The sequence below is a fragment of the Salvia miltiorrhiza genome, chromosome 7, assembly GCF_028751815.1.
Source record: "Salvia miltiorrhiza cultivar Shanhuang (shh) chromosome 7, IMPLAD_Smil_shh, whole genome shotgun sequence".
NCBI classification, from domain to species: Eukaryota; Viridiplantae; Streptophyta; class Magnoliopsida; order Lamiales; family Lamiaceae; genus Salvia; species Salvia miltiorrhiza.
The window spans coordinates 24,024,330-24,051,653 of NC_080393.1; the positions used below are offsets into that span (position 1 = coordinate 24,024,330).

Sequence of the window (27,324 nt, forward strand, 5' to 3'; positions counted from 1 at the left end):
ACGAGGGAAAATAATTTTTAATTTTGAACTATATATTATGGCATGTTTGCTTTTTCTTTAGCGTTCATAAGAAATGTATCATTTCCCTTTTTATAACATGATTTTATATATATTTTTTTATTTTTTACTTTTACAAATATCCTTTGTTTACAAAAAAATCACCGCTCACTCACACTTATTTCATATAATAGTGGAAAAATTTTCTCCACTACATAAAATTTATCAAATATTGCATTAAATTTTTTGTCGAACCAAATTGTCATAATTTTTATGAATAGATAGAGTATATCTTATTTTTGTGATAACATTAATGTCTTTTTATTGTATATGTGACATGAAACTGTATAACAAAAACTATCTCTAGTATAGACATCCACTTCCAGGCAATTGACAAAGATTGTTTGCTAAATTCAACCAATTGAAGCATGAACCATGACATTATTCCTTGGATGCCATAATTTGCTCAATAACATGAACAACTACTCTAGTACCAAGAGCATGCCGCCTAATATTTGACCAGACTTATAAAATTAATTCAAAAAAACCTTTTAAATGCCACATTTATTAGCCCGACCCCTATCATGCTTACGTTTGAGAGTATGATCAATAAAAAAAACATGGAAAAGAAAATAAATCATGATTTATTCAAGAAGAAGCCGCGAGAAAAAGAATTAAAAAAACAAAAAAAAAATGTCAGAGGATAGAACCAGTTGCACATGAAAAAAAAAAGCATACAATAATTTTTTTTCTTTTTTTGATAAATTAACAACATTTTTTGATACAATTTCTTGATAATATAAGACAAAAATAGTATGGCATTTCTTATTACCTCGTAGATGATTGACATATAGGGATAATAAAGATTTCAAATTTATAGTATTTTATATAAGAAAAATATACACTATAACACATTTGGCAATTTTAAACCCTTACAGCATATGTCTTTTACCTATATATGTAATAGATAATGTCACACAAAATTATCATAGGATTGTAAATATGAGAGGTACCGTGAGGATTGAAATTTAAAGATTATAACTGCTTGAATATCCATGAAGACTCAATTTGAGATGTATATTTGCAATCAGATTGAGGAGATAATATTGGGTTTCCTGACTATAAATTCAATATATAGAAATGAGATTAGGCAATTTGTCGCCCAAATACGTCATCAATATTAAGGGATAGACATGCAATAAAAAACAAGGAAGCAAGGGCAGTGTAGGAATTAGGTAGCAATTAGCAGCCTCTATAGTTATATGCTATAAATGTAGGAGTTGGCGAAGCAAGTTTACATAGCTCAAACTTGTCTACTAATTACTACTCTAATCCAATTCCTCCTCCCATGGCATTTGGAATGACTGATAAAGATATTGAGAGTATCAACAGGCGAATGGCCTCTGTTTCCGGGCATCTCATTCCGGCCGGATTCCACGACGGGAACGATAACGTCGCCTTGTCCAATTGCAGCTCCGGGATGGATGACACCTACCACCGCGTGCACGGTGAGGTTCCGACCTACATTCCTCAATGGAAGCCGGTATTTGACGATCCCGCCAACCCCTTCACCGATATTATCTATGAAAAAGCTGAAGGCATTGCTAAGGTAATGTTATTGTAACTTTTTTTTTTAATGTCATCTGATTTTTTTTATTTTTTTGTAACTTTATGGTTAAATAGTTGGATATGTTGTTGTTTGTTATTCCAAAAAGATAACTATAAATAGGCCGGAGAGGAGAAATGCATTCCGACCTCAAACAGTGAAGGAGCTGATGCGCGCGTTCAATGATGCTAGAGATGATAACTCTATCGGAGTTATTATTTTCACGGGAAAGGTAAATTTTCATTTGGATCTTTTCTTGCAAATTTCGTATGAAAAATGAAGAATAGAAAAAGATGGAGAAACATGATCACATCAATGCTTTATGATCTGTTGCAGGGTACAAAGGCCTTTTGCAGCGGCGGTGACCAATCATTCAGGGGAAAGGAAGGTTACGCTGATTATGATAGTTTCGGTCGACTAAATGTTTTAGATTTGCAGGTAATTCTCGAAAAATAACAACTTAAAAAAGAAAATCAAACACCAAATTTTGATATAAACAGTAATTAGTTAATATATATGTTTCATTTCAAATATTTCTCCAATTAATTTTGTCCACCGATGCAGGTCCAAATTCGTCGTCTCCCCAAACCAGTGATTGCTATGGTAAACTTTATAACTTTATTTGTATATATATTCACATATTAGTTTCCATGTTACTATTATCCTGATTTTTTTTTTCCAATTTGTTGAAAAAAGGTTGCAGGATATGCAGTTGGGGGTGGACATGTGCTTCATATGGTCTGCGATCTGACAATTGCAGCAGAAAATGCAATTTTTGGCCAAACAGGGCCCAAGGTAATCTCTCTTTACACACACGCGCGCTCGCATTTGATTAATCATGGAACAAATTTTAATTGTATATATATAACTATATCATATTACTATTTCGCAGGTTGGAAGCGTCGATGCTGGTTATGGAGCTTCCGTAATGGATCGTTTGGTAACTCTAGAATATTCTACACATCTTGTTTTTAGCCCCTTTACTCTACAGATAGTGAATCATATATTTTGGACAGATTGGTCCGAAACGAGCGCGCGAGATGTGGTTTATGGCAAGGTTTTACAACGCTGCTGAAGCAGACAAAATGGGGCTTGTCAACACTGTCGTCCCTGTAAGTTCCTTTGAATTTCATATTATACGTTATTAATTGTAATTAGTGATAAAAAAAAATTAATATATGTGAGATTTTGCAGTTGGAGAAGCTGGAAGAGGAGACAGTTAAGTGGTGTAGAGAGATCCTAAGGAACAGCCCCATGGCGATTCGCGTTGCCAAATCTGCTCTGAATGCCGTTGATGATGGCCATTCTGGACTTCAGGTGCAGTTTTGACATTTCTGTCTCGTATTTTATTTCATAGGCAGAGGGTGATTTTTGTGGTGTTTTCCACTTGCAGCAAATGGGAGGAGATGCGACCCTTCTCTTCTATGGAACAGAGGAAGGCACGGAGGGGAAGAACGCCTACTTGCAGCGCAGGAAACCCGATTTCTCCAGATTTCCCCGTCTGCCTTGACTTTGCTCTACAATCCATGGAATAATGTTAATGAGTTTTCTCGAGAGGGACTATGTTCGTGTCGTCTTGTTTGTTTGGACTTGTCGAATAACTAATTTCCCTGTTCTATGCTTCCTACTTTCTCATTTCCGATGGAGCCACTTTTTATTTTCATGTTACGCTCTCACATCATTAAAATTTCAAATGAATTGTTCTGTTAAATTTCTATGTATACCTGTGATAAATTTCTATGTATACCTGTGATTGTTGATGATTCTTCTACACAATTTAACTTCAGTCATTTGCAAACAGTTGTTGAAATATACTATCGAACTATAGCCACTTTAAATTCTCTTCTGTATAATCCATAACTAACTCACTCTTATACAAAGTCACCTCACAATGTGTTGGAATAACATGTATTGCCCAAAATTTGTAAGAAACCTAAACGTCTAAGAAGCCCACGTGCCCCTCTATGGCCAATCCATTATTTATCTATTACTAGTAGTAATATATAGTCTGGCGAAATTCGACGGGATTTTAAATTATGATTTAAATTATTTATATTATTTTTCTATAATATAATTATCTTTTAATTAATTTAACTGGATGTAATAGAATTTATATTATACGAATCTCAATTATATATATTCGTCAATTAAATATTAATTTTTTATTAGAATAATAAAAATACCCTTTTATATAAAATTTGTACAATTTTTCTACATTGACGGATAAGAATTAATTTAAAATCTCATTTGTCATCTAAGCATCATCTCATCTCAAGTCTGTAAGACCAGATCAAGAACTCGAAAGACGATATATGACTTTTGAACGCCAAACTTTTGAGCATTATCTCGTCTGGACTCTAAAATAATATGTCTAACTTAATGCGTCAATCGTTTGAACATCACTATCTGATACGTTAAATATTATAACCCACTTCTAAACATCATTTTCATTAGGAACTTGAAAGACGTGGGCTGACTTGTGAGATCATACCTAACTTCTAAACATCATCTTGTATGAAGTTTGAAAAATCATTACATGCTTTTGTGCATCATCCTATTTAGAGCTTAAAATATCATAACTGAGTTTCAAGCATCATTCGTTTGGAGTTTGAAAGAATAAAATTAGCTCGTGAGCGGTGAGCATCATCTTGTTTGAAGTTTAAAATACCATAACTAAGTTTTGAGAATCATCTCGTCTAATGCTTGATAAAATTGATGTGATATTCAAATTATATCATATCAATTTATTTAGTATTTCAATTGGTAAATTTTCATAAAAATTCAATGTGTAATCCAAAAATAAAATTAAAAATTTGTGCAAAATATCTTATTTTATGACCAAATTAAAATGTAGAAATAATTTATTTAATCACAAGTATTAATTTTTAAAAATAAAATTAAATATTTTTTTATTTAACTAAATAAATTCGATCAACTTTTATTGACAAAGCAATTCAAATTGTATTAATCTCAAGCACTCCACCAATTAAATGTGGGTTTTTGGTTGGGGTGAGAAGATTTAGATAAATAAGAATGAATAAATATGAAAATGTTTGGAGAATGAGGATAGATAAAAATACAAAAATATGGTGATGCCACATAGGAGTATTCCATTTTCCTATTAGATATGTGATGATTTTAATACTTATTCTCGCCTAAACCCATATAATAATACCAACTAATTTTTTTGATTTTATTTAAATTTACAAAATATGTATATAAATAAATAAAATATTAAACAATAATTGGTTAATAATCTCGATAAAATTTCAAACAATAAGAACCTATATATTTAAATATATTTTTATTATTTTGTCAAAGTTAAGTATCTTTTTATTTAGATTTTTAAATGGTAAAGTTTAATAATAATTTTATTTAAATTTTGAATTGTGAGATTTAATATATATTCAATATATATGAGAATGTGTTAGATCAATTTGAGAATGATAATTTATTTGAAATTATTTTTCACGGTCAAATTAAATTGAAGAATCTATTTATTTTAAATGCATCTCAAAATTATTCTTTTATTTACGTTTTTTTCATGGTGAAGTTCAATAAAGATTGTTAGGTCCAGAGGGTCTCGAATAGGTGTATGGGGGGGGGGGAGGAATACACCTATGGGCTATTTTTCAAATCCTCAATCATAGGGATCTCAGTCAGAGATCAAAACGAAACTTTGCATGCAAACACAAACACTTGTTTTACTGAAAACAGTTTTGACCAAACAGGGTTGACGACTGATACTGAAAGCTCTTCAGTAAAGAGTTATCAGTTAAGTTGTTGGAACTTAACTGATGCACGTAAGGGCTTCAGTCGTGTTTGCTAAGACAGAGATGATAACACTCTTCCTGACTATCAAAATATAGATCAGTCAGACTGATATCATACGCAGCGAAAATTAAACTTAGTTTTGCAATAGCCTCGGTGGAGCACGTTGTTGGTTGTTAGGTTACTCTTTGCAGTTAATCAGTGTTCAGTTTATCAATTGAAATAACACAAGTAAGAATGTAAAACTGAAAGTTGTAAACAACACAGAGACTTTTACGTGGTTCGGAAAAACTCTTTCCTACATCCACGGTCGGTTGATCAGACCAACAATCCACTCCGCAAGTGCTTAACAGGTGCACTGCAAACCAAACCGTGTGCTTGCCGGGTGCACACAACCGTACCACTAAAGAAAACCCTTCTTCATGACCCACGCTTCACTCGCGTCGGATTTCTCTGCTCAGCACAACCCGTGCTAAGACTTCTCACTCAGAGTCAGAGTACCTTCCTGAACTCCGAATCACTCAAACACTCTTTTGGGAGGGAGGTTTGAACGAGTGCCAACTTCACTACAAAGAACAAGTTCTTTGAAGTAAGTTTGACCTTTGGCTTCTGGGTAAACAGAGGTTTGCCTAAGGTCTAACAGAATGTGTGTAATCAGCAGTGACTGATTTTGGCTTTGGAATTCTCTTATTCGATTCAAGCTTTGGGGAGATTAAGCTTTAGGCTGAGTAGCAATTTCGGCAGAGCTTCAGCTTATGTCGTTGAATCGGTGAAGGTTGAAGTGATCATCGAGCGCTATTTGTAGGAGAACTCTTGAATAGATCCGTTGGCGTAGAACGTCATCAAGATTTCTTCCGTTGGAGAGCAAATCGAATTTGGGCTGAGGCTTCAATCTTCGATGTTCCTTGTCTGGGTGGAAACGGCTCTCTTGATGGACAGGAGATGTGACGTCTCTGAAGTAACCACCAGATAGGAATGGCCTCTGCAGAGATAAAGATATCCTAAGATCTCTGCATTTAATGCGGCTGTACTTTGTGAGTACGTGGCTTCCTCTGAACGTTGGAAGATCAGTCCTAGGAGGAATGTTCAACTGATACTTGACTTTAGTATCAGTCCATTGCGCGCATTAAGTAATCAGTCTTCAACTGATTCTTCAACTGATACTTCAGTTGGTATCTGCAGTCTTCAGTCTTCAGTCCTTCGTTCTTCAGTCTTCAGTCTTCAGTCTTCGACACCGCAAGCTAAACTAGAAACGAACTCTAACACTTGAGTTCAAAGCAATTCTAGTCTATTACAATTAAGTCATATGAATTTTGGTATCATCAAAACAAGGGTTAGGATATTCCACAAGGTTCCCAACAAAGATCAATGTGGAATGATAAAATTTCAATGTGGGAACGATGATAATCTAATATATGAAGGAAGATTAAGCCTTTTATTTAGATATATCATTATGAGATTAATGTGGGAATAAAGATTTATTTCAAATTATTTTACATAACAAATTAAATCAAAAAATTTATTTATTTCACATATATCTTAGTATCATTTTCTTTATTTATATGACCAAATTAAATCGAATAATTTATTTATTTAAAATACATTGAAGTATTATTTTATGTATTTTATATGATCAAATTCAATTGAAGAACCTATGTATTTAAAAAATATCTATACTTTTATTTAGGTTTGCAAATATTGAAATCTAATTGCAATTTTTCAGACTTTGAATTGTGAAGTTTAATATAATTTAATGTGAAAAACTATTTATTTGAAATACATATTATAAGTATTCCTTTATTTAATTTTTCCCGTCATTAAATTTAATAGAAAATCAATGTAGGAAAGATAAATAAGCTAATGCATTCATGGGAGATTAAGCCTTTTATTTAGGTTATGAATTGATAAAGTTTAGTATAAATCCAATGTGGGATAGATGGAAACAAATGTAAAAATATCATATATTATATATAGAATTGAGAGAAGCAAATACTCAATTGTGAGTGCCACTTAAAATAAAAAAGGGAAAATGTGCAAATTGGCCCCCGAAGTAGTAGCCCCTATAGCGTATAACCCCTCTTACTCATTGTGTGTGCAACTAAACCTCTGAACTCCGAGAAAAGGGTGCAAATTCCCCCATCTGACCTAACGCCGTTAAGTGTCCGTTAACGTTTGGGTTTAATTGCACCCTCTACTTTAGGGGTGGATTTGCACCTTAATTTTTTTTATTATTTTTTTTTATATAATTTCAGCAACCCACCTCTGGCATCAACTTAACCGCCCTCGTACTCATCGATTCTGACTTGCACCTTGTCAGCTCGCACGCGCTCAATCTCTTGGTTGTCGACTGCCCACCGCTTACATGCAGCAACGCCAGCAGCTTCTTCACCGCCCCGCACAACAACATCTCCTCCAACACCTTAATCTTTTAGGCTTATCTTATGATTTTAATTGCGTATATATTTATCTATATAATATATATTTAAATTTTATTTATTTATTTTTGAATAATTATTAAAACTCTAGATAATAATTATGATTTTATTTTTGGTTAATTTAATATTTGTAAATTTATTTTAAAAGAGAAAAAAGAATGGATCCGGGTCAGGACTCGAGACCTTGTGAATCTAATGGATCTGGACATGAATCTCGTTTTTTTGGATCTAATGGATTTGGACCGGATCCTGACCTAAGTAAAAAAAATACGGATATGGATTTGGACCAAGCAGGATTCGATCTAGGTCCACATCTGGAGTTGGTGATGTTGCTGCATGTCGGCGGTAAGCAGTCGACGATCAAGAGATTGAGCGCGTGCGAGCTGACAAGGTGCAAGTCAGAATCGATTAGTACGGGGGGCGGTTAAGTTGATGCCGGAGGTGGATTGCTGAAATTATAAAAATAAAAAAAAAATAAAAAAAAATGAAGGTGCAGATCCACCCCTGAAGTAGAGGGTGCAATTAAACCCAAACGTTAACGGACGCTTAACGGCGTTAGGTCAGAGGGGGGAATTTGCACAATTTTCTCGGAGTTCAGGGGTTTAGTTGCACACACAGTGAGTAAGAGGGATTATACGCTATAGGGGCTACTACTTCGGGGGCCAATCTGCACCTTTTTTCCAATAAAGAATAGTGAAGAGCTCTCCAATATGTAGCTCTATATACAATACATAGATAGATTGAAAAGATCTACATTGGACTCATTTGTCAAGAACAAGCACGATAATAGGGGTGATAGATATATATTTACTAACTTAATTTGATGCTCGTTGGAAAAGTTAGAGCTCTTGATAATGAAATGACCCGATATTCTTTCGACAAGTGTGCTTAATTAGCTACCATACTTTCAAGGTGAATATGTAACATAAAAATTAAGACCATCCACACCAATAGAGCCCCTTTAGAGGCTTTAGGGGTGATCCCCACTTAAGAGCCACCACTCCACAACAAGTGATTTTAAAATGGGTTCTAAAATTTTAATTTTCATTTCTCCTCATTTCTCTAATTTAAATGTATTTTATAATGAAAATAAATATTAAATTTTTAAATAAGAAATTTCATTAAATTTAAAATTGAGAATTAAAATAAAAATTATATTAAAAATTAAAAGAATTGAAAATTTTAGAATTTTAAAATACAAAAAGAAATTAAAAAAATAAATAAAAATAGAAATAAATTAAATCGGATCCATTGAAACAAACCCCACCCCCGCACCCCAACCTCCTCATTCTTCATATTACTTTTATTTTCACTGTAAAAATTCCGCCATAGCAGCAACGAAGAGCCCCGCTGCTGTGGATGCTCTTATTATTAGTTCGAGTTAGGCGGCGGCAGTGGGCGGGATGCGCGAACAATGGGGATCGAGGCGGGCAGAAGAGCCCCACTGTTGTAGATGCTCTAATAATAAGAGATACTACTAATTTATTATTGGAGTAAATTACCCTGCATCAATATACATATATGCATGATGTATAATTGAACGAAAAATAATTATAATTTAAGTCTCAAATTATTCAAATATGTTAATATTAAAATTTTGGATGATTTAAATATGTACGTGAATTTTAACCTTCAAATATAAAACATAATTAGAAAAAATAATCTGACTTAAAATAAAAAAGATACCTTTTTTTTAGGGGAAAAAAAGCAAACAAAGAAATGAAAAGGCTCCTCTCCCTGAGCCCTAACTCGACCACCACTTGCAATCGTAATATGCCGAGGCTCCACGTATTTTAATGTTTTTTTAGAGGAAACATATTTTAATTTTCAATAAACGTCCAAAGTTCTTTTTTTGAGCTGAATAAGTAAAGAGTTGAATCGGAAACTTTCTATGCTAAAGTAAATTAGATTCAAGTGACAAATTCTTATTTACTAACAATATATTTCTTTTTTTTTATCAGGAAAAAAAGAGTATATTACCAAATGCAACGGTACCGAATGCCAAAAGACAGAGTACATCAAAGGCATCCAAAACTTTCATCGCCAAAATAAAACAAACTCCAGCACTCATCTAACCGCAAAAGCCCTCTTAACAACTCCTATTCTAGCAGCTTTGCATCAAGAAACCAGCTTCTAAAATCTGTGATATGTGACTCCACATTATATGCTACTTTCCATCCCCAAACTCTTGACTTAATTTCTGCCAACACTTTTTCCGGTTTCCAAACTCCTTGATTAAATTTGCATTCATTTCTTCCTTTCCACAAACACCAAACAACGCATATCCAAATACATGATAAAATAGAGATGTCTAATTTTCTTCCCAGATTTGTAAAGGCAAGTAGATGCTCCTTCGCTTTTGAGTGTAGAACCGTTTTTTTTTTCGAGCCAAAGTAAGATAGCATACCAGATTTCTAAAGTTGCTGGGCATGAGAAGAAAAGATGGTCGGCTGATTCCGTCTGCTCCTTACACAACAAGCAAGCCGCATCCGAATTTTAGGTGATAACTTGTCTTCTGAGAAGGTTGTCGCATGTCGCCATTCTTCCTTTGAGAATTCTCCAGGTTGTGGTTTTTGTTTTGAACGGTATAGGTGCTTTCCAGATCATTAAAAACTCCGTTCCACTAACAATATATTTCAATTCCAAATAAAAGAAGTTATTCCAACCAATTAGTCCCTCGAGAATCTAGAGAGATCCTCGCACAACTGATGATCTACAAAGGTGTCTCAAACAACATAAAAAAGTTTTCAAGTTTGGCTTCAGATTGGGAGCCAGTTCCATCTGATAATCGTGAACTCCGCCTCTAAGCTAGCGCACATCCCACCACAACGCATGTGTGACGCGCGCGCTGGTTGACACATTCGCTCAACACACGCGTGGGAATGATGGACCGTCAGTTTTTTTTCCTGGATGTGGCGGACGGAGGCTGGTGGGGTGGAGGCGTTAACGACACCGATGAAGGAGGAGTAGATTTTGAGTAGCTCGTCGGGATCATATATTTTTATGAGTCATTTCTTAACTTTGGAGATGTTCTCAATTTTCGCAGTGGTTGGAAGGTGGCACGCATGGCGAATAGGGATGTAGAGAGACATTGTAATTTAAAGTGAGGTAACACGCAACATTTAATATGAATGATATGGAAAAACAACGTTGTTTGATCATTTTACATTTTTTAAAGTTATTATAAGCCAACTTGGTAATATATATGACCCGAATTTAGAAAGCCACATAACTTTCGGGCGCAAAATCTAGTCATTAGAGAACCATCGTCATAAACTTGCAACAATGAGGATCCAATAATAGCAACCCTAATATGAGGACACATACATAAAGGTCATTTTATGTTAGGACAAAAAAAAATAAATTAATGTTTGAGTTGAGGATCAGAGCGAGACCTCTAGTTCAAAAAACTAGAGTCTTATTCATTGTCCCACAAAGCCTTTTTTATTTTAATTGTAAATTTTATTTATAAAGTCTTATTTGATTATATGAAAAGTTTTATTTTCGAATAAAATTTTACTCTTTCCGTCCCACTCCAATAGGCCCAGTCTAAAATTAGAAATAATTAGGGCTCTAATTAAAATTATAACTACTTAATTAAAGGAAATATACACCCCTAATTAAAACTCTAAAAACTCTCATTTTGGAATTCACTACTTTCATTTTTTCCATTCTCTCTCTCAACAATGAGCGCCGCCGCCATTTCCACCGCCTCCGCCGCTCTCCTTCTCCCCTTTCCCGGCCATGGCGGTCTTCTCCCCCTCCAGATCCCGGAACCTCTGTCAAGCCGCCTCCTCTCCACCCTTTTCTTCTACCTCTACCGCCGTCTCTAGCGGCGCAAACCCTAGCTGCCTCCACCGTGTTCTACCGTCTCCACCCTCCACCGCGTCCTCCGTCTCCACCCTCCACTCTTGTCCACCTCCACCGCGTGTACCACTTCCATTGCCTCTACCCTTCACCTTCTCCACCGCGTCTTTGGTCTCCACCACCTACATCTGCATCGTACACCGGGATCCCCAGATCTGGTGAGGGAGACGAGGAATATGTAGCATCTTGCGCGGGACGAAGGGAGTATGATGAGGAGTGATATGTGCATAGTAGGGAAATGGTGTAAACCAGAGAAGTCATCCTCGCCAGAGGAGGCGTATCTGCCAGAGAAGTCATCCTCGCCAGAGGAGGCGTATCTGCCAGAGAGGTCATCCTCGCCAGAGGAGTCGTGTTTACCAGAGGAGTCACCTCCGCCAGAGACGTCAACATCGCCAGAGAAGACACCCTCGCCAGAGAAGACATTTTCACCAGAGGAGTCGTGTTTACCAGAGGAGTCACCTCCGCCAGAGACGTCAACATCGCCAGAGAAGACACCCTCGCCAGAGAAGACATTTTCACCAGAGGAGTCACTAAAAGCGCGGGGAGGTCTCCCGCGTAAAACCGAAATTACTATCTTACCCTTCGATGTATTAAAGGGGCTTAAGCCCAATTATCTTAGGGAATGGGCTTGAGGCCCTAAGGATTATTTACATGCTTATAAATAGAGACTTAGTAGTAGGTTAGAGGGGATCATCTCATTTTTTACTCATTCTTCTCTTGTAAACTGTAAAGACTCTCTCGATTATAGTGGAAAAACCTCCAAAACACCCCGTGGACGTAGGTCTTCTCGACCGAACCACGTAAATCCGGTGTCGTTTACTGCTTTCTAGTTTAGGTGTTGGTAGTTGATTCACCAACTGGCGCCGTCTGTGGACAGTATTTGATGAACAGTACTTGATGAACAGTACTTCGATGAACAGTACCCGATGAACAGTACCCGATGAACAGTACCCGGCGAGCCTCTTTCTCTCCTCCCCTCTTTCATTCCCTGCACGGTGAGTTATAGCCACCACCGAATAGATCTCTTTGTTAAGAGGGCATATTTTGTTTTCAATAACTGGGTTTAGATTTTTGTTTCTTTTCTTTCAATTTTTGTTTTAATTTTTGTTTCTATTTTCGTTTCTCTCGTCTTGAATAACTTTTCTTGAAGGAGTATAAATGGTGATGAACGTCAATTTGTGTAGAAAATTTTGTTTCAAAAATTGGGCAGATCTTGTGTAGAAAATTGTTGTTCATTAAATGGTTTCTGATTCTGGGAGTACTTGGAAATTTTGAGAACACTTGAAAATTTGGAAATCTGAAACTTGTTGAAATTTGCAGAAATTTGTTAAAGAGGATGAAGAGGAGAATGTTAACCATTCTTAAACTTACTGTTGAAATCAGAAATTCACTGTTCCGGCGGCTCCGGCGGCCCGCCACTGACGGCAGCAACAAATTGAAGAGGAGACTGTTAACCATTCTTAAACTTAATTAACATATGTGGCCATACAACTTTTTTTCCTAATACAACTTTTCTTAATACCCGTGCCGAAAAGAAACGGGACAAGATTACCGGGACAGAAGGAGTATTTGATTTTATGAAAAATATTATTGTCTTCGTCCTACTTATCTTGGCATACTTTCCCTTTTAGTTGTCCCATTTATAATGACACTTTCTAAAAATAGCATGTTTTACCTACCTTCTCTACAAATATAAAATAAGTGAGTCTTATCCACTTTACACTCCTAATCATTTATTCTTAACTTTCGTGCCCAAAATAAATGTGCTAAGATAAATGGGACGGAGGGACTACATTAAAGCAAAAGTCTCATTTACGAACAAAAAATTTTAAAATCTTATTTTCTATTAGGAAAAGTTTTGTTTGCATTTAATATCAAAAGTTCCACTTACGAATAAAAAGTTTTAAAGTCTTAAAATCTTATTTGTTATCAAGAAAAGTTTTATTTGATTTACATATAAATAAAGTCTCATTTACGAATGAAACGTCAATCTTATTAACGTTTAAGCAAAATCTCATTTACAACTAAAATGTCTTAAAGTCTTATTTGCTCTAAATAGAAGTCTTATTTACGTTTAATTAAAGTTTTTTTTTACTAATAAAAAGTCTAATTTATGAATAAAAAGTCATATTTACTTTAAAAAAACTTATTTGATTTTATAAAAATTATTAATTATATTCAAGCAAAAGTTTCATTTACTAATACTTTTTTTAAAGTCTTATTTGCATTTAATAGCAAAAGTTTCAATTACGAATAAAAAGTCTTAAAGTCTTATTTAAAATTAAAAAAAAAAAGTTTTACTTGCTTTATTATACTTCCTCCATCCACAAAGAGTGTGTGGTGAACTGAAGGACACGAATGCTAATAAAATGGTTGGAAGATGTAATTTTAGTATTAAAAAGTCCCACAAATGGTATTCCATCCCTCACACGAATCTTGACACGTATTCCTTTTTGGGTCGTCCCACGAATCTTGACACGTTTATAAATATAGTAACAATTATATCCTTATCTCTCCTACTTTATCATTTTATTACTTTCTCTCTCCTACTTTATCACCTTCCATCTCCTACTTTATCACTTTTATACTTTATTACCTACACACTTACAACACTAATCTACAACTTCTTAATTCTCGTGCCGAAACCAAACGTGTCAAGATTCGTGGGACGGAGGAAATAGTATTTAGGGTTGTTGGACCCACCAAATTGTAAAAATAAGGGATGAGTATTTTGTAAATATTGAGTATGAGTGGGGTTTAATAAATAAGGGAAAGTTTCTAAAAAAGAAAACACACACTCTTTATGGACGGAATAGGATTTAAATATCATCACATTTGATTTTTTTTGAAAAGTATCACAAATTTATGTGAAAAAAGTATAAAATAAAAATATAAATAAAAACAACTCAACTAGAAATTAAACTTGAGATCTCTAAGTTTATGAACTAACACATTTTCCATTGGATCACAAAGCCTTTATTAATAAAATATAAATAAAACACAAAAATTCATAAAGTAACACATTTTTCATTGGGTCAAAAAGCATTTATTAATTGTTCTTATAAATTTTATTTATAAAGTGAAAAGATAAATAAAAGATAAAAATTCATAAACTAACACCTTTTTTATTGGGCCACGCGACTGACTTATGTTATACTTTCTCCGTCCCTGAAATAAGTTCTTCTTTGGGGACGGCACGGATTTTAAGGAAAAGTGGTAAAGTGTATTGATAGTAAAAAAAAATGTGTTATAATTAATATTGAGAGTGATGAAAAGGTGAAAAAGTGTTATAATTAGTATTGAGAGTGGTGAAAAAGTGAAAAGTAAAAATAAATAAAGTATTATTAGTGGTGGAGTAGTTGTCCAAAAATGGAAATAAAGAAAGAGGAACTTATTTGGGGACGTCCAAAAAGAAAAAGATGAACTTATTTCTGGGACGGAGGGAGTATATGAGATCACATGCAAGTATTTGTATATAAATAAAATATGGAATTAAAAAGAAAAAGGAAAATTTTAGATAAATAAATATATAGAATTATGGAAATATCAAGTAGGATAAATATATTGAGGACATAAATTCAATATATTATATGATGATATAATTATTTCTGATTTATTTTTTAAAACAACAGTGAGTAAAACTTGTTAATTATAGCTAACGCGGTCTAATTTAAGTGACAAAGTTGAGCCACGACTCTTTTTTATGAAAGGTATTGTGTTCAATTGTAATACCCGGACTTTTGATGACGTGTTTAATTGCTTGAGTTTGAGTAATTAGGGTTTAGATCCCTTGTTTGATTTACTTTGTAAACAGATGAGGAGTTATATGAAGTTTTCTTATTATTTTTAAGATGTTGAGATGTTCTTTCGATGATGTAAGAATGATGTGAGATTTTATATTCGTATTTGAGTTTGAGTATTTGAATAATTCGAGATAATTATTTGAATGAGAACGATGAACTCGGAAGTGAAATCTGAGTCCGTTAAAACGTTTTTGAAAATTTTGACTTTTTGACGATGAATAGTAAAATACTGCTATTTCGTCTTTTTGTCGACTTTCAAAATCTTACGTGCACGTCGTCGAGAAATATTCTTAGTTTTTCGATACGAGTCCAATAATGAAAGTTTTTATTTTTGGACGACGAGTGAATAGTAAATCGGGATTTCTCGATAAACGTGTAAATCTCGTTTATCAGAATTTCGAGAACGAGCTTGTATTTTCTATATTTATATAGAATTACGAGTGTAATAAAAGTGAGTAGGAGTTGAGAGGGCGAGTAACGAAGAGTATGGGTAGTTAGTCGTTAAAACGAGACGAGACGAAACGAGATATTTAACGACTAAATATCTAGGCCTACCCTACCAAAACCACCCCCCAACCGCCCACTACCCTTAACTCACGCTGCACACAACACACACACACTAATTTGTGCTGCACACACACTAAACCACATTAGAAACACACACACACTTCACGTAACACCATTGTTGAGAAGCTTAAGCTTTTGACCTCCGATTTGAGCACCGAGACGAGCGCCGATCATCTTTTCGATCACGTATCTAAGTAGGTAAGATCTCTACCTACGTTTTGATGGTTTTCTTTTCGATTTTCGTCGACGTCGAAAAACGTCGATTCTCGACTTTATTTTGAAACGACGTCGGATCGTCGTGAAATTTTAGTATGATGTTCTTGGGTAGATATCGAGCATGTTTAATGAAGAGAGTAAGAACAGAACGAACCGTAGCTATGAAACCCATGAGGGCAGCCCCGTTTTTCACATATTAGCTTGTCTTTCGATTTTTGTTTGATCGTTTTGACTTGATATTTGTGCTTAGGGGTATGCTAGGATCGATATATATTAAATTCGTATTTTTTCCAAGCACGAAAATTGTATAAGTTTTTAGAATATGATTATTTAAATTCGTGAAGTTTGGGACGTTGCATGATGAATATTATTGCATATATGTGTTCTACGATATCACATGAGCATGCTAGATTAATTTGGGAATTTTCGAGGAATGTTAGAAACGAGAAGCATGAGGACTGAATGGTTTGATGCCCGAATGTGAATATTTGATTTTTATTTGAATGATTTGAGTTTATATATGTGTTTATATTTATTAAATATTGCACGTATAATTTACTTAGATTAATTTGAACACCGAGGTTCAAATTTGATGAAGGCCGCGAGTCATAAGGCCAGAGACGAGCGATGCTCGATTTTAAGTTGAGATATGTGGAGTATGTGAAGTCATGTAAGTGAACTAGCAGTGCATATGAGTTAATGCTATGTTAGTAAGACTATATGAATTATTTGAGTATTTATGAGATGAGCATGATTAGTAAGTTATTGAGGTTTTTGAATTGCATGAGAAATGCATATAAAATGTCTAAGTATGAGAAATTAGCATGGATTAGATATATTGTGTTTCAATGAGAAATAAATTAGAGAAGCATGTTAATTAATTAAAGTTGGAATTTAGTATTTAATTACAAAGTCCGAGATTTAATCGAGAATTATGAGCATGATAAATTGTTAAGATATGATTTATTATTTGAGTTTGTTGTTGATTATATGTTTAAATGGAGTGAGTGTGAGAGTTATGATTAACGCACATAAATGTTGGTATCTGACACTCGAACAATTGGTTTCGAGTATAAATGATAGTTTACTGATAAAGAGTTTTGATGATTTTGAATTGTTGGTTTGCGTTGAAGAGATGTCAAGATGTTAAGTTTTGAGTTGAGAGACGAGTTCACGTAGTGAGATTCACGCGTTGAAATCTCGTGGCTGACGTTATGTATGAATAGGTCATGCCGAAATTTTTAGTGAATACTTTGATATATCATCAAATAATCATTATAATTTCTTAGTGAAATTAGGATTTGAGGTCAAAAGAGAGATGAACATTAGAGATACTAATGTTTCATAAAAGAGATTAGATTATTAATCGAGTTTTCTTTAATAACTTCTCACTGATTCTTCATAACGATGAAGGTCCTTTTGGGAAGTAACGACTCGAGGGAGAGAGTGACGATACTCATTGATACAGAGACACAACGAGGTGGGCTTTCTTAAACACGTATATAGAGATCCCCTGCATACAGGCCTCTTATACGAAATGAAATGAATGACATGATATAATTGTTAAGTTTCGATTTTATGAAAATAATCAAATGATGAATGGTTCTTTATGAAATGAAATGAAATGAAATGAAGGGAATTATTATATGACGGATGTTATATTGAAGTTATTGCATTGCCAAATTTTTGATGTTTTGGTATGTTATCTATCTGCTTGAGATGAAGAATTCGGTCCTATGCTAGTGTAGATACTAGTAAGGATTTGTGTACACTGAGGTGGTCGTGAGTCATCGAGCGGGTTGGCCGATCACAGTGCTGCAGAGGGAGGCCTCCCTCTCAGTACTTGATGTTATAACAGATATGATACATACTTGATGAGAAAAGTCTGCGCAGACAACTTTGAGGAAATGAAAATGAGTTTAGCTAATACAAGGCCTTTCTACAAATTCCTTGTATTATGCATATGACAATGACAATATTTACAGCTTTATAAGCATGAGATGAGATGAGATGTTTGGCATGTGTTCACTGAGTGCTTTTGTACTCAGCCCTGCATATGTTTTTCAAAAATGTGCAGGTTGAGCTGATGTGATGATGGTGCTGCAATGAGCGGAGTCTCCAGGGTTGTTAATAAATAGTTAACCTGTCTAGAATATGTCTTCATACATATGTCTAGCTACTTTCCGCTGCAAGATGTTGTTGATGTTATAGTATGTTATGTCATACTTTGAGTCTTAAGAGAATGGTTTCATACGATGTATAACTTGATTAATGATATTAATTAAGTTTTATGCTGTCTTTCATAGACTGTTTTCAATTGAGTATTAATGAATAAAAATGACGAGTTTTATTAAGATGAGTAAGTTTTACGGCTATAAATGACGCCCCTTTTCTTCCCCTTCTTCTTTAACCCCATCCCTAGTCGTGGATCACTCGGCCTAACTATCCATAGTTAGGGCGGGCTCTGACATCAATCTTCTTTATAAGATGTATTGAGTTCAATTCCGCCTACGTGCGACCTTTTATGTGATGTAGAGGTTTCGAATAATTTTCTTACTTTTATGTAGTGTAGAGTCTCGTCTGCATGTGGATTGCTTATTTAATTATATTATAAATTATAAATACCTCTCATAATTTCAAAAAAGAAAAGTTGTTAATTATAAATCAACATGAAAAAAAAATGACAACTAACAGAAAATGATGTGGCAAGATCGTAATTCATTGGCCAGCTCAACCCAAATGGAATCGACGGCGAATAATTTCCAGAAACAGTGTCATTTCTAAAAGGGCAACGCTGTTATTTTAGACAGGATCTGGTGGCAACGTGGTCATTTGATTAACATCCGGTTGCGGCATTCCGATATAAATATCCGCTGGCTGAAATTTCTCATTGCTACTTCTCAGAAAAGGAAAATAGAAAGTTTATAATCTATCGCGTTGTTCTGAAGCAGCTCCCTATTTCTCCGCGTACGCTCTCTACCACCTCCCCAGATCTATTGTTTTCTGGTGCGTAAATTCTTTAGATCGGATACCAATTCTTAGATCTGATTTAGCTCGAATTTCTATGCTCGCGATCTTGTTTTTTCGCTTCAATTTCTTTTGTGAGGAGGGAAATCTGATCGCAATTTTGAGATTTCTTTGATTTGTTCTGTTATATTCGAGTTTTACAACCAGTCGGTTTATATTACTTCACATTTTCTATGTAACTGGAATTTGTGGTTAGTTTTTATTTTCGTTTCTGAAAGAAGCTTTTGATTTCGATTTAGCTAATTTTTGATGGAGTTAAGGATTTCTGCGTTCATATGTCTCGTGATCTGATCTAAAAGTTCATTATACATAATGATCTCGATCTGTAACCTATTTCTTTGAGAATTTCGGAAAATATTTCCAACCGACTTTTATTTGCTAGTTCCTTGGGAGATGCGTTTTTATTGCATACGACTCAATTTTTCATAAAGATCCTGACATAATAACTGAACTGTGCGATTGCATGCTGCTAATTTTCGGTTCAGAGATTTCAATTTCAGAGTATCCTGTATTTCGTTCGTTTTGTTAGATTCATCATTTTATAGAGGTGGATCATATTGCTGTCTGTTAAGTGTCATTTGATGGGTGCATCTCAAAATCAGTTGCCATTAGTGAACTATTCCATGCATGTTCGGAGGTCTAGGATGCCATTCATGTGAGAATATGCACTATAGATTGACTTATTCAATAGATTTTATCTACTTAAAATCATGCAGTCATGGAAAATTATTTAAAATTTACGCAATTGTAATTTTTTCCAGTCTGTTCTCAACAATAACTGTGGTTTACATTACAGTCTTGTTTTAATTTAATTTTGATTTACTTCATTCTTTGCAGTATTCTTTATGGTTTAGATTGCTTAGAATATTATCGCATAATGTCCGTCTCAGATTTCATTCTATTGATATTTGCCTATGGTTGATGCACCTATTCATAATAGCATATTTGTGTTACTTGTTAGCTTAAATTGATATCATATATTGATATCAAGGGGTGAATACTGGCGTGAATCATGCATCTCTCCCTCTCTATCTCTCTCATACACACTTGTATATTTATGTAAACAATTTCCATTCTGACAATATTCAGGGACCTAAGTATAAAACAGAAATGGGGCTGACTTCACTAAGCTGTTTAGCCGGCTATTCGCTAAGAAGGAGATGCGGATTTTGATGGTTGGTCTTGATGCTGCTGGTAAGACAACCATCCTGTACAAGCTCAAGCTCGGAGAGATTGTCACCACCATTCCAACCATTGGTATGCTTTATCCTTTCTGGTGCTCTGCTGCAATTTCATTGACTTCTTTTGTTCCTGTTTATACGACCTTTTTCATTCAAAACATTTAAATAGATGCCTAGCTAATTAATTTGGGTCGTACAGTTTTCTAGTATTCATTGCTCTGTTTTTACTATTTCTGTGCAGGTTTCAATGTGGAGACTGTCGAATACAAGAACATTAGCTTCACAGTTTGGGATGTTGGGGGTCAGGACAAGGTGGGACTCTTGCTTTTTTATTGTTTCATTTGTTTTGCTCATTTATTTCTTAAAGTAAATACATACCAGCACCCAAATGCTGATTTCTGTATCAGTAAGATGGTATAATTATTTCACCTTCTGTATGGAAGCTGCCATGCTCATAATGTGCTGTTATTTACTTTGTTCAGATCCGCCCATTGTGGAGGCACTACTTCCAAAACACACAGGGTCTCATATTTGTGGTGGACAGTAATGACAGGGACCGTGTTGTGGAGGCAAGGGATGAATTGCATAGGATGTTGAATGAGGTGATAATGCTTTATATACTCTGTCCATGTTATCTGTATAACAAATTATCAGCATACTATTTATCATTCAGTACAAGTCATGCGAAGTGTCGGTGGTTGATGGTAAATTGCCCTCAGAAATATGTATTACATATTTTGTTGGGGATTTCTTATTATCCAGGGGGAATACATTCTTAAAGTCTTGCAACAATTTTCTGTATTTCCTCTGCTTATCATAATATGCTATGTAGGGAAACCTGCAATGGACTTAAACTTTGTCAACTTGAGCTTTGTAATGCCTCCATTTACTGGTTTGACCAAACTAACATTTGCTCCATCAATATCTCTGCACAACTAGTTTATTGATGTATAGTAATGGAATGAATGATCTAATAGTAGGTGGTGCCTCTTTGAGTAGCCTGATGAATAACTGCTTATGCTAATGTCTCATCAGTGGCTTAGTTAGGAGGCCAATAGTAATTTAAGGCATTTTGAGTGGATTGTTGCATTCTATCAACAGTCCTCCAAGCAGCCGTGAACATTTTCATTCAAATGAATAGATTGTTTCTCTGCTACTGGTTTCTTGTCAGAATAAACATTGTCTTGGCTCTTGTTATTATTTGGGTTAAACGCTGAAAATATTCTGATTTTGTTTTTTCTTGTCAGGATGAGCTGAGAGATGCTGTATTACTTGTATTTGCAAACAAGCAAGATCTTCCCAATGCAATGAATGCTGCTGAAATTACTGACAAGCTTGGTCTGCATTCACTGAGGCAGCGTCACTGGTATGCATTTTGAACTATTTTGGTTTGTGGGTAGTAATCACCAATGCTTTTGAATTTGCTATTGTAAAATTTATCCCAACATGTGTTGCCTCCAGGTACATCCAGAGCACCTGTGCTACCTCTGGAGAGGGGCTATACGAGGGGCTGGATTGGCTCTCTAACAATATTGCTAACAAGGCAAGTTCTTGAGATACTATAATATAAACTAGTATTTGTGATGACCTTATTTAATCAATCTCTGACTCGGTTGTTACAGGCTTAAATGTTGTTGGGAGTTGCTTGGATAATGCGTGCAGCTGTGTTTTTCATAGCCTTATACTAGTCTGTGTGGAATGATTTTGTTTCAAAATTTTTGGAAGTTCTTTGGTACCCTGTGAAATGGCTGTGTAAAACTAAATGAAATTGTTTCATATGTTTGCGGTACACTAGTTCTAAATGTAATGCTATATTCATTCATGGACACACTAATATTAATATTGTCTGCATTCACAGTTATTGGTTGAGTTTTGGCATCTTTGCTTGAAATATCAACTACGATGAACTTTGTGTTATAAGAAGGCCCAATCTAGGGTTGTCTGCAACTGTATCCTTGATCTTCTTATATCAAGTTTTTTTGTTTAAATACACATGCAATTCTATTTCCATGTTGTCTGATGGTGATGTTGTTAACCATAAATTAGAAATTTAAATTGTTTTGCAGCTTAAATAAGTTGAATGCACTTCGTTTAGGCTGAATTTGGAAGAATTTTCAACTAATGTGGTTGTAGTAATCCCGGTATGCAGGGGGGTAGATAGATCATACCGGACTGCTCTGTGAAATCACTGAAGAAATTAGCTGCTGCTGCTGTTGGCCGTCGCTTGTACGAGAATGCCTTTTTTACTTGTTTCTTTTGTCACTCCGTCAATAGAACTAGAAATTATGCAATTAAGTTCTGTAGCGTCAATTTCTTTTCTTTCTTAGATGACCATTATTTTCAATAATTTCTTTTATTTGGTTACGTGGCTTGATTTTTCTCTTAAGTCATTTCAAAATTAATTATTTTTATTAAATTGAGATTTTATTAAAAGGAAAAAGAAGAAACCTAGTGAAAAACACAAGAAAGTAGTCTAAGGGCCTAAGCCTTGTTAAAACTTCCTCAAAGAAAACCTAATGAGAAAAACTTTGAGGAAAAAAGGTCGGTGAGAATATTAATAAGATTCAGCTTCAGACTAACCATTACCATGCACTAAAACTCTCAAGAAGTTTGAGACACAACGCCTATGAAGCTTTGAACTAATCATCACCTCCTGGGCGACGACGCCCAAACCCCAACCAATAAAACCAACAAAGAAAGGTAGTAAGATAGCCATGGCACTGCAAGATAGCAAGCAAAGCCCGATGTCATAAAAAGGTCAGTACCCTAAACTGACGCTGAAGGGGGGAACAACTCCCAACCGAGCCCGAACCAATTTGGGCTGTCGAACAAACAGTAGTAGGAAGACTACGTAGGAACACATCAGCGCGACGGAAGCTATCCTACTGGCAGCAGGTATCTGATCGACATCCTTCTCCCGCCACGGAACGTTATTGTAAAATTAATTAAATAGTTATATTTTCATTATTTTGGATTGGACATTCGGACTAGTTTACGAACTGAGTAATTATCAGATTATTTGACAGTTGAATTATTGCTGACAAATTGTGGGTATCGGGACATGATAAGGTCAAACATAAATACGAACACGACTTGTTAAGAAATACAAATAGAAATAAATAGGAAAAACATGAATCTTCTGTTGCTTGGCAAGAGAACAAAGGATGGGAGTAATTAAAATTTCCTTAAAAAAATGCTAATAATTAAATAATAATTTAATAAAAATAATAATATTAATTCTAACATGTTAGACAAATCTGACACGAAATTATCGTGTCCTTATCAAATCGACATGATAAGGATACGAATCTGATAAGACTTGACACTAACCCATTAATTTCCTGCAGTTTCATATCGTGTTTTTTCGTGTCGTATCGAACATTGCCAGATCTACATTTAATAAATACAAATTCCTAATATTTATATAAAATTTAAATGTCCATCAAAGATATTGCCTAAAATTGTCTATTAAGGATTTGCATGAAAGAAAAGAAAAAAAACAGTAAAAAAGAGGTGTCGCTAAATCTTCATAAGGAATGGTTTTGGCATAACTTTATTAGAGCATCCACAATGCTTGTGTCTTAGAGGGGTGTCATAGGAGTGGGGCCCACCTAAGACAACCCTCTCCAATGCATTGTGTCTTAGGTGGGTGCTTAGATCCCCATTTCCACAAAATTCATATTTCTACCACTTTTATTTTTAAAATTCAAATTTCATTAAATTAAAATTCTACATTACAATAATTTAAATAAATAAAAAATATAATTAAAATACGATAATAAATAAAAAATATATAATTTCCTAATTTAAATAAGCCCTCGACGCTTGAGCACTTCTTGGACTAGGTGGTTGTGCAAGGCCAATTGTGCATCCGTTATACCCGTCGTGTCCTTGTTCAAGAGCTTCATATCCATCTCCTCCAGTTTTCATCTCGGCTTGCATTTTTTTTTACCTCGGCGATTTTCCCCCGTTTTGAGAGCATGCTCCCTCATGCTTTCGGCCACTTTCTCGAGGGCGTCGGAGAAGTCGAAACCTCCTCCCGAAGACCCTTCTCCCTTCTTCGCCTTGCCTTTGTCTCGCTTTGCCGCTTTTTGGCTTTGGGGTCTCGCCGTGACACACGGCTCCGAAGAAGTAGTGGTTGCTCCACCATCGGAGCCCTTCGACTTTTTGGCGGAGTGGACATCCCCGGCTCTGCGACGTGAATCTTTGGCAGTCACGAAGCACTTTCCAAGCTTTGACGTAGGAGAATTGCTTTCTTGAAATTTCGCCTCGAACATCGTCTGGGCTTGTTGGAAGATTTGATCGTCGCTCATACCACTCCCCCAATTGTCCTTGCAAGTGTGTAGAAGCCCTCAAAGAATTTTGTTCTCCCTTTGGACACGGGCGAAGTGGGACTTGAGATGATCCGGCTTTCGCGGCCGGCGCTCCCGACGGTATGAGCGGGTTGAACTTCTCGGCGATTGCTCCCCAATATTGGAGCAACTTTTGGGAGGTCCCCAAAATAGGATTGTGGGTTGCCTCCGCCCACAATATTGCCACGAGCTCGGACTCCTCGCTAGAATATGCAGCGCGGGTTGCCCTTGGCTTTCGGCTTCGCCTCCTCCGGCTCTTCTTGAACGTTGGCGTTCGCCGCCGGCCTAGGAACATTTCCCGTAGCCAAGACATTGGAGGCTTGTGAAAATGGGAGCAAACCCCATCATTGGAAGCCTCGTTCCGCCTTGTTTGCTCGAGGTATTCATCGAATTCACGATCCATCTTTGGAAATGTAGAAGAGAGAATTGTTTTTGGGAGAGAATTGTAGTTGAAGATGTTGGTGAATTTGAAAGAGTGGAAGGAAGAGTGGTATTTATAGAAAGGGAAAAAAGAAAAAAAAATCAAAATAGCCGTTGAAATGCAACGGTCGTTTTTTTTTTTTTTTTTTTTTTTAAACACAAATATCAAACGGTCAAATTTTGTAAAAATTAACGATTTTTTTTTTTTAAAATTGGGCGTCCTTCGGACGCGCCATACTCTCTCCTCTCTCGCCCTGGGTCCAGGCTTCGACCCCGCCTCCCATTGGGCGCGTCTCCAGCGCGCGGCCGATTCCTTCGCCCCGGATCGACACCGGCTTCGACGCTTGCGCTGTGGATGCTCTTATGATTAACCTTGGACAGTCGGTAACGGCCCGATTTTGAGGATAACCATTATAATGTTTTTTTTGTTTTTATAATACACTAGGGTGTAACCTTCGATGAAAAATTATTTTTATTTTTTATTTAAATTATATAATATTATTTTTGTATAAATAATTATTTATATATAAATTATTTTTGAATTTATTTAATTTAAGATAATATGGCTGAAATTATATTAATCTCAACCATATTTCAATTAAATGTTAATTTTTTGTTAGAATAATATATTTATTTTTATTATTTTTATTTAATAATATCTTATAAGAGGTCGATGTAAGATTAAAGATTTTATTTTTTAAATGTAAATTTGATGGAGGGATTGATGTGTCACATTTGTTGTTAATTGAATATAGACAATATTTTTAATTAATTTTGTACAAATTATTTAAATTGACAAACAAGAATTAAGTTAAGACCTCATCTGTCATTTGAGCATCATCTCTCTGAATCCTGTAGGACCATATCATAATGTAAAGCCCGAAATACGACAATAACGTTTGAACACCTAGATGGCTAGACCTGAAATACAAAAATGAATTTTTATGGATCAATTTTTTTAACATCATTAACTGGAGCTTTAAAAATCAAAGCTGACTTGTGAGATTGTATGATTTGGAGCTTGTAAAAATCATAACTAACTTCTATGCATTATTAGCTTCAAATATTATAATTGGATTACGAGTATCATCTCGTTTGAAGTTTGAAAGAATAAATTTGATTGTGATTATCATCTCATTTAAATTTTGAATGACCACAAATAAATTATAAAAATTATCTCGAGTGCAACTTCAAAGATCATTATCATCTGCAGCTTGTAAGATCATAAAAATAACTTCTAAACATTATCTTGTATGAAACTTGAAAATTTTTGACAAATTTTGCATTATTTGATGTGGAGCTTGAAATATCATAATTGAGTTTCAAGCATCATGTCGTTTGAAATTTGAAAGAACAAAATTGACTTGTGAGCTTCATCTCATTTGAAGTTTGAAATACCATAACTAAGTTTTGAAAATCATCTCGTGTGAAAGTTTAAGAAAGTTGATGTGAGATTTAAATTTTATTAATTCATTTAGTATTTTAATTGATAAATTTTTATAAAAAATCAATGTCGAATCCAAATTTTATTTTTAAAAATGTATACGAAATATATTATTTTATGATCAAATTAAATTGAAGAAATAATTTACTTATCACACCAATTAATTTTTTGTTAGACATAAAATAAGATAGGGTGTAGAGAATTTAAAAAATGGATATTTTTTATATCTCATTTTGAAAACTTGGAGTTTTATATAATCCTACAATTTGCAAAGCATGTAAAATACTCCCTCCGTCTCATGAATATGACATGTTTGGTTTCGGTACGAGAATTAAGAGTTGTAGATTAGTATTTTAAGTGTGCAGTTAATAAAGTATAAAAGTGATAAAATAGGAGAGAGAAGGTAATAAAAATGATAAAGTAGGAGAGAAAATAATACTTATTACCTTATTTGGAATTGTGTCAAATTCGTGGGACGACCTAAAAAGAAAAACGTGTCAAGATTCGTGGGACGAGAGAGTATTTAGGTGCATTTAAATTGATGGATAAATTTATCATGAGAAAATGATGGATATTAAAAACATAAATTTTTTTTATTTTATTTTTTATGATAAATTTATTCATTAAAGCAAACGTGC

General features: G+C 34.8%; 2 protein-coding genes and 1 non-coding gene across 7 annotated transcripts; all 3 read left to right on the top strand.

Moving 5' to 3' along the window:
- The first annotated feature begins 1,245 nt into the window (after positions 1-1,245).
- On the top strand, positions 1,246-3,368 carry LOC130993610 (1,4-dihydroxy-2-naphthoyl-CoA synthase, peroxisomal-like). Its single transcript, XM_057918546.1, has 9 exons — positions 1,246-1,606; positions 1,713-1,835; positions 1,940-2,041; positions 2,168-2,206; positions 2,300-2,398; positions 2,496-2,543; positions 2,620-2,715; positions 2,798-2,920; positions 2,997-3,368. Exons 1-9 carry the CDS (start codon positions 1,346-1,348, stop codon positions 3,111-3,113), a joined length of 1,008 nt encoding a protein of 335 aa, XP_057774529.1. The 5' UTR covers positions 1,246-1,345; the 3' UTR covers positions 3,114-3,368.
- A 15,587-nt stretch (positions 3,369-18,955) lies between these two features.
- On the top strand, positions 18,956-22,834 carry LOC130993611 (ADP-ribosylation factor 2-like). 5 transcript variants are annotated; one of them, XM_057918551.1, is made up of 7 exons: positions 18,956-19,229; positions 20,379-20,546; positions 20,712-20,782; positions 20,953-21,072; positions 21,718-21,836; positions 21,932-22,013; positions 22,093-22,331. In XM_057918551.1, the coding sequence occupies exons 2-7, from the start codon at positions 20,450-20,452 to the stop codon at positions 22,096-22,098; spliced, it is 495 nt and encodes a 164-aa protein (XP_057774534.1). In that variant the 5' UTR covers positions 18,956-19,229; positions 20,379-20,449; the 3' UTR covers positions 22,099-22,331. The 5 variants fall into 5 exon arrangements, with proteins under 5 accessions (XP_057774534.1, XP_057774533.1, XP_057774530.1 ...); XM_057918550.1 differs by having other exon boundaries at positions 18,991-19,268; XM_057918547.1 differs by lacking the exon at positions 22,093-22,331 and adding an exon at positions 22,620-22,834 and having other exon boundaries at positions 19,038-19,268.
- Positions 21,504-21,595, top strand: LOC130996447 (small nucleolar RNA U19). The gene has a single exon (XR_009092620.1). It is a non-coding gene; the product is annotated as a small nucleolar RNA U19 (small nucleolar RNA).
- Positions 22,835-27,324: the final 4,490 nt, after the last annotated feature.

Bases quoted from the DNA above. Each gene is read 5' to 3' on its own strand.
- LOC130993610 (XM_057918546.1), top strand. From the start codon at position 1,346: ATGGCATTTGGAATGACTGATAAAGATATTGAGAGTATCAACAGGCGA. The intron at 1,607-1,712 runs GTAATGTTATTG...TATTCCAAAAAG, and splicing joins AAGCTGAAGGCATTGCTAAG to ATAACTATAAATAGGCCGGA. The intron at 2,921-2,996 runs GTGCAGTTTTGA...TTCCACTTGCAG, and splicing joins ATGGCCATTCTGGACTTCAG to CAAATGGGAGGAGATGCGAC.
- LOC130993611 (XM_057918547.1), top strand. From the start codon at position 20,450: ATGCGGATTTTGATGGTTGGTCTTGATGCTGCTGGTAAGACAACCATC. The intron at 20,783-20,952 runs GTGGGACTCTTG...TACTTTGTTCAG, and splicing joins ATGTTGGGGGTCAGGACAAG to ATCCGCCCATTGTGGAGGCA. The intron at 21,837-21,931 runs GTATGCATTTTG...TGTTGCCTCCAG, and splicing joins TCACTGAGGCAGCGTCACTG to GTACATCCAGAGCACCTGTG.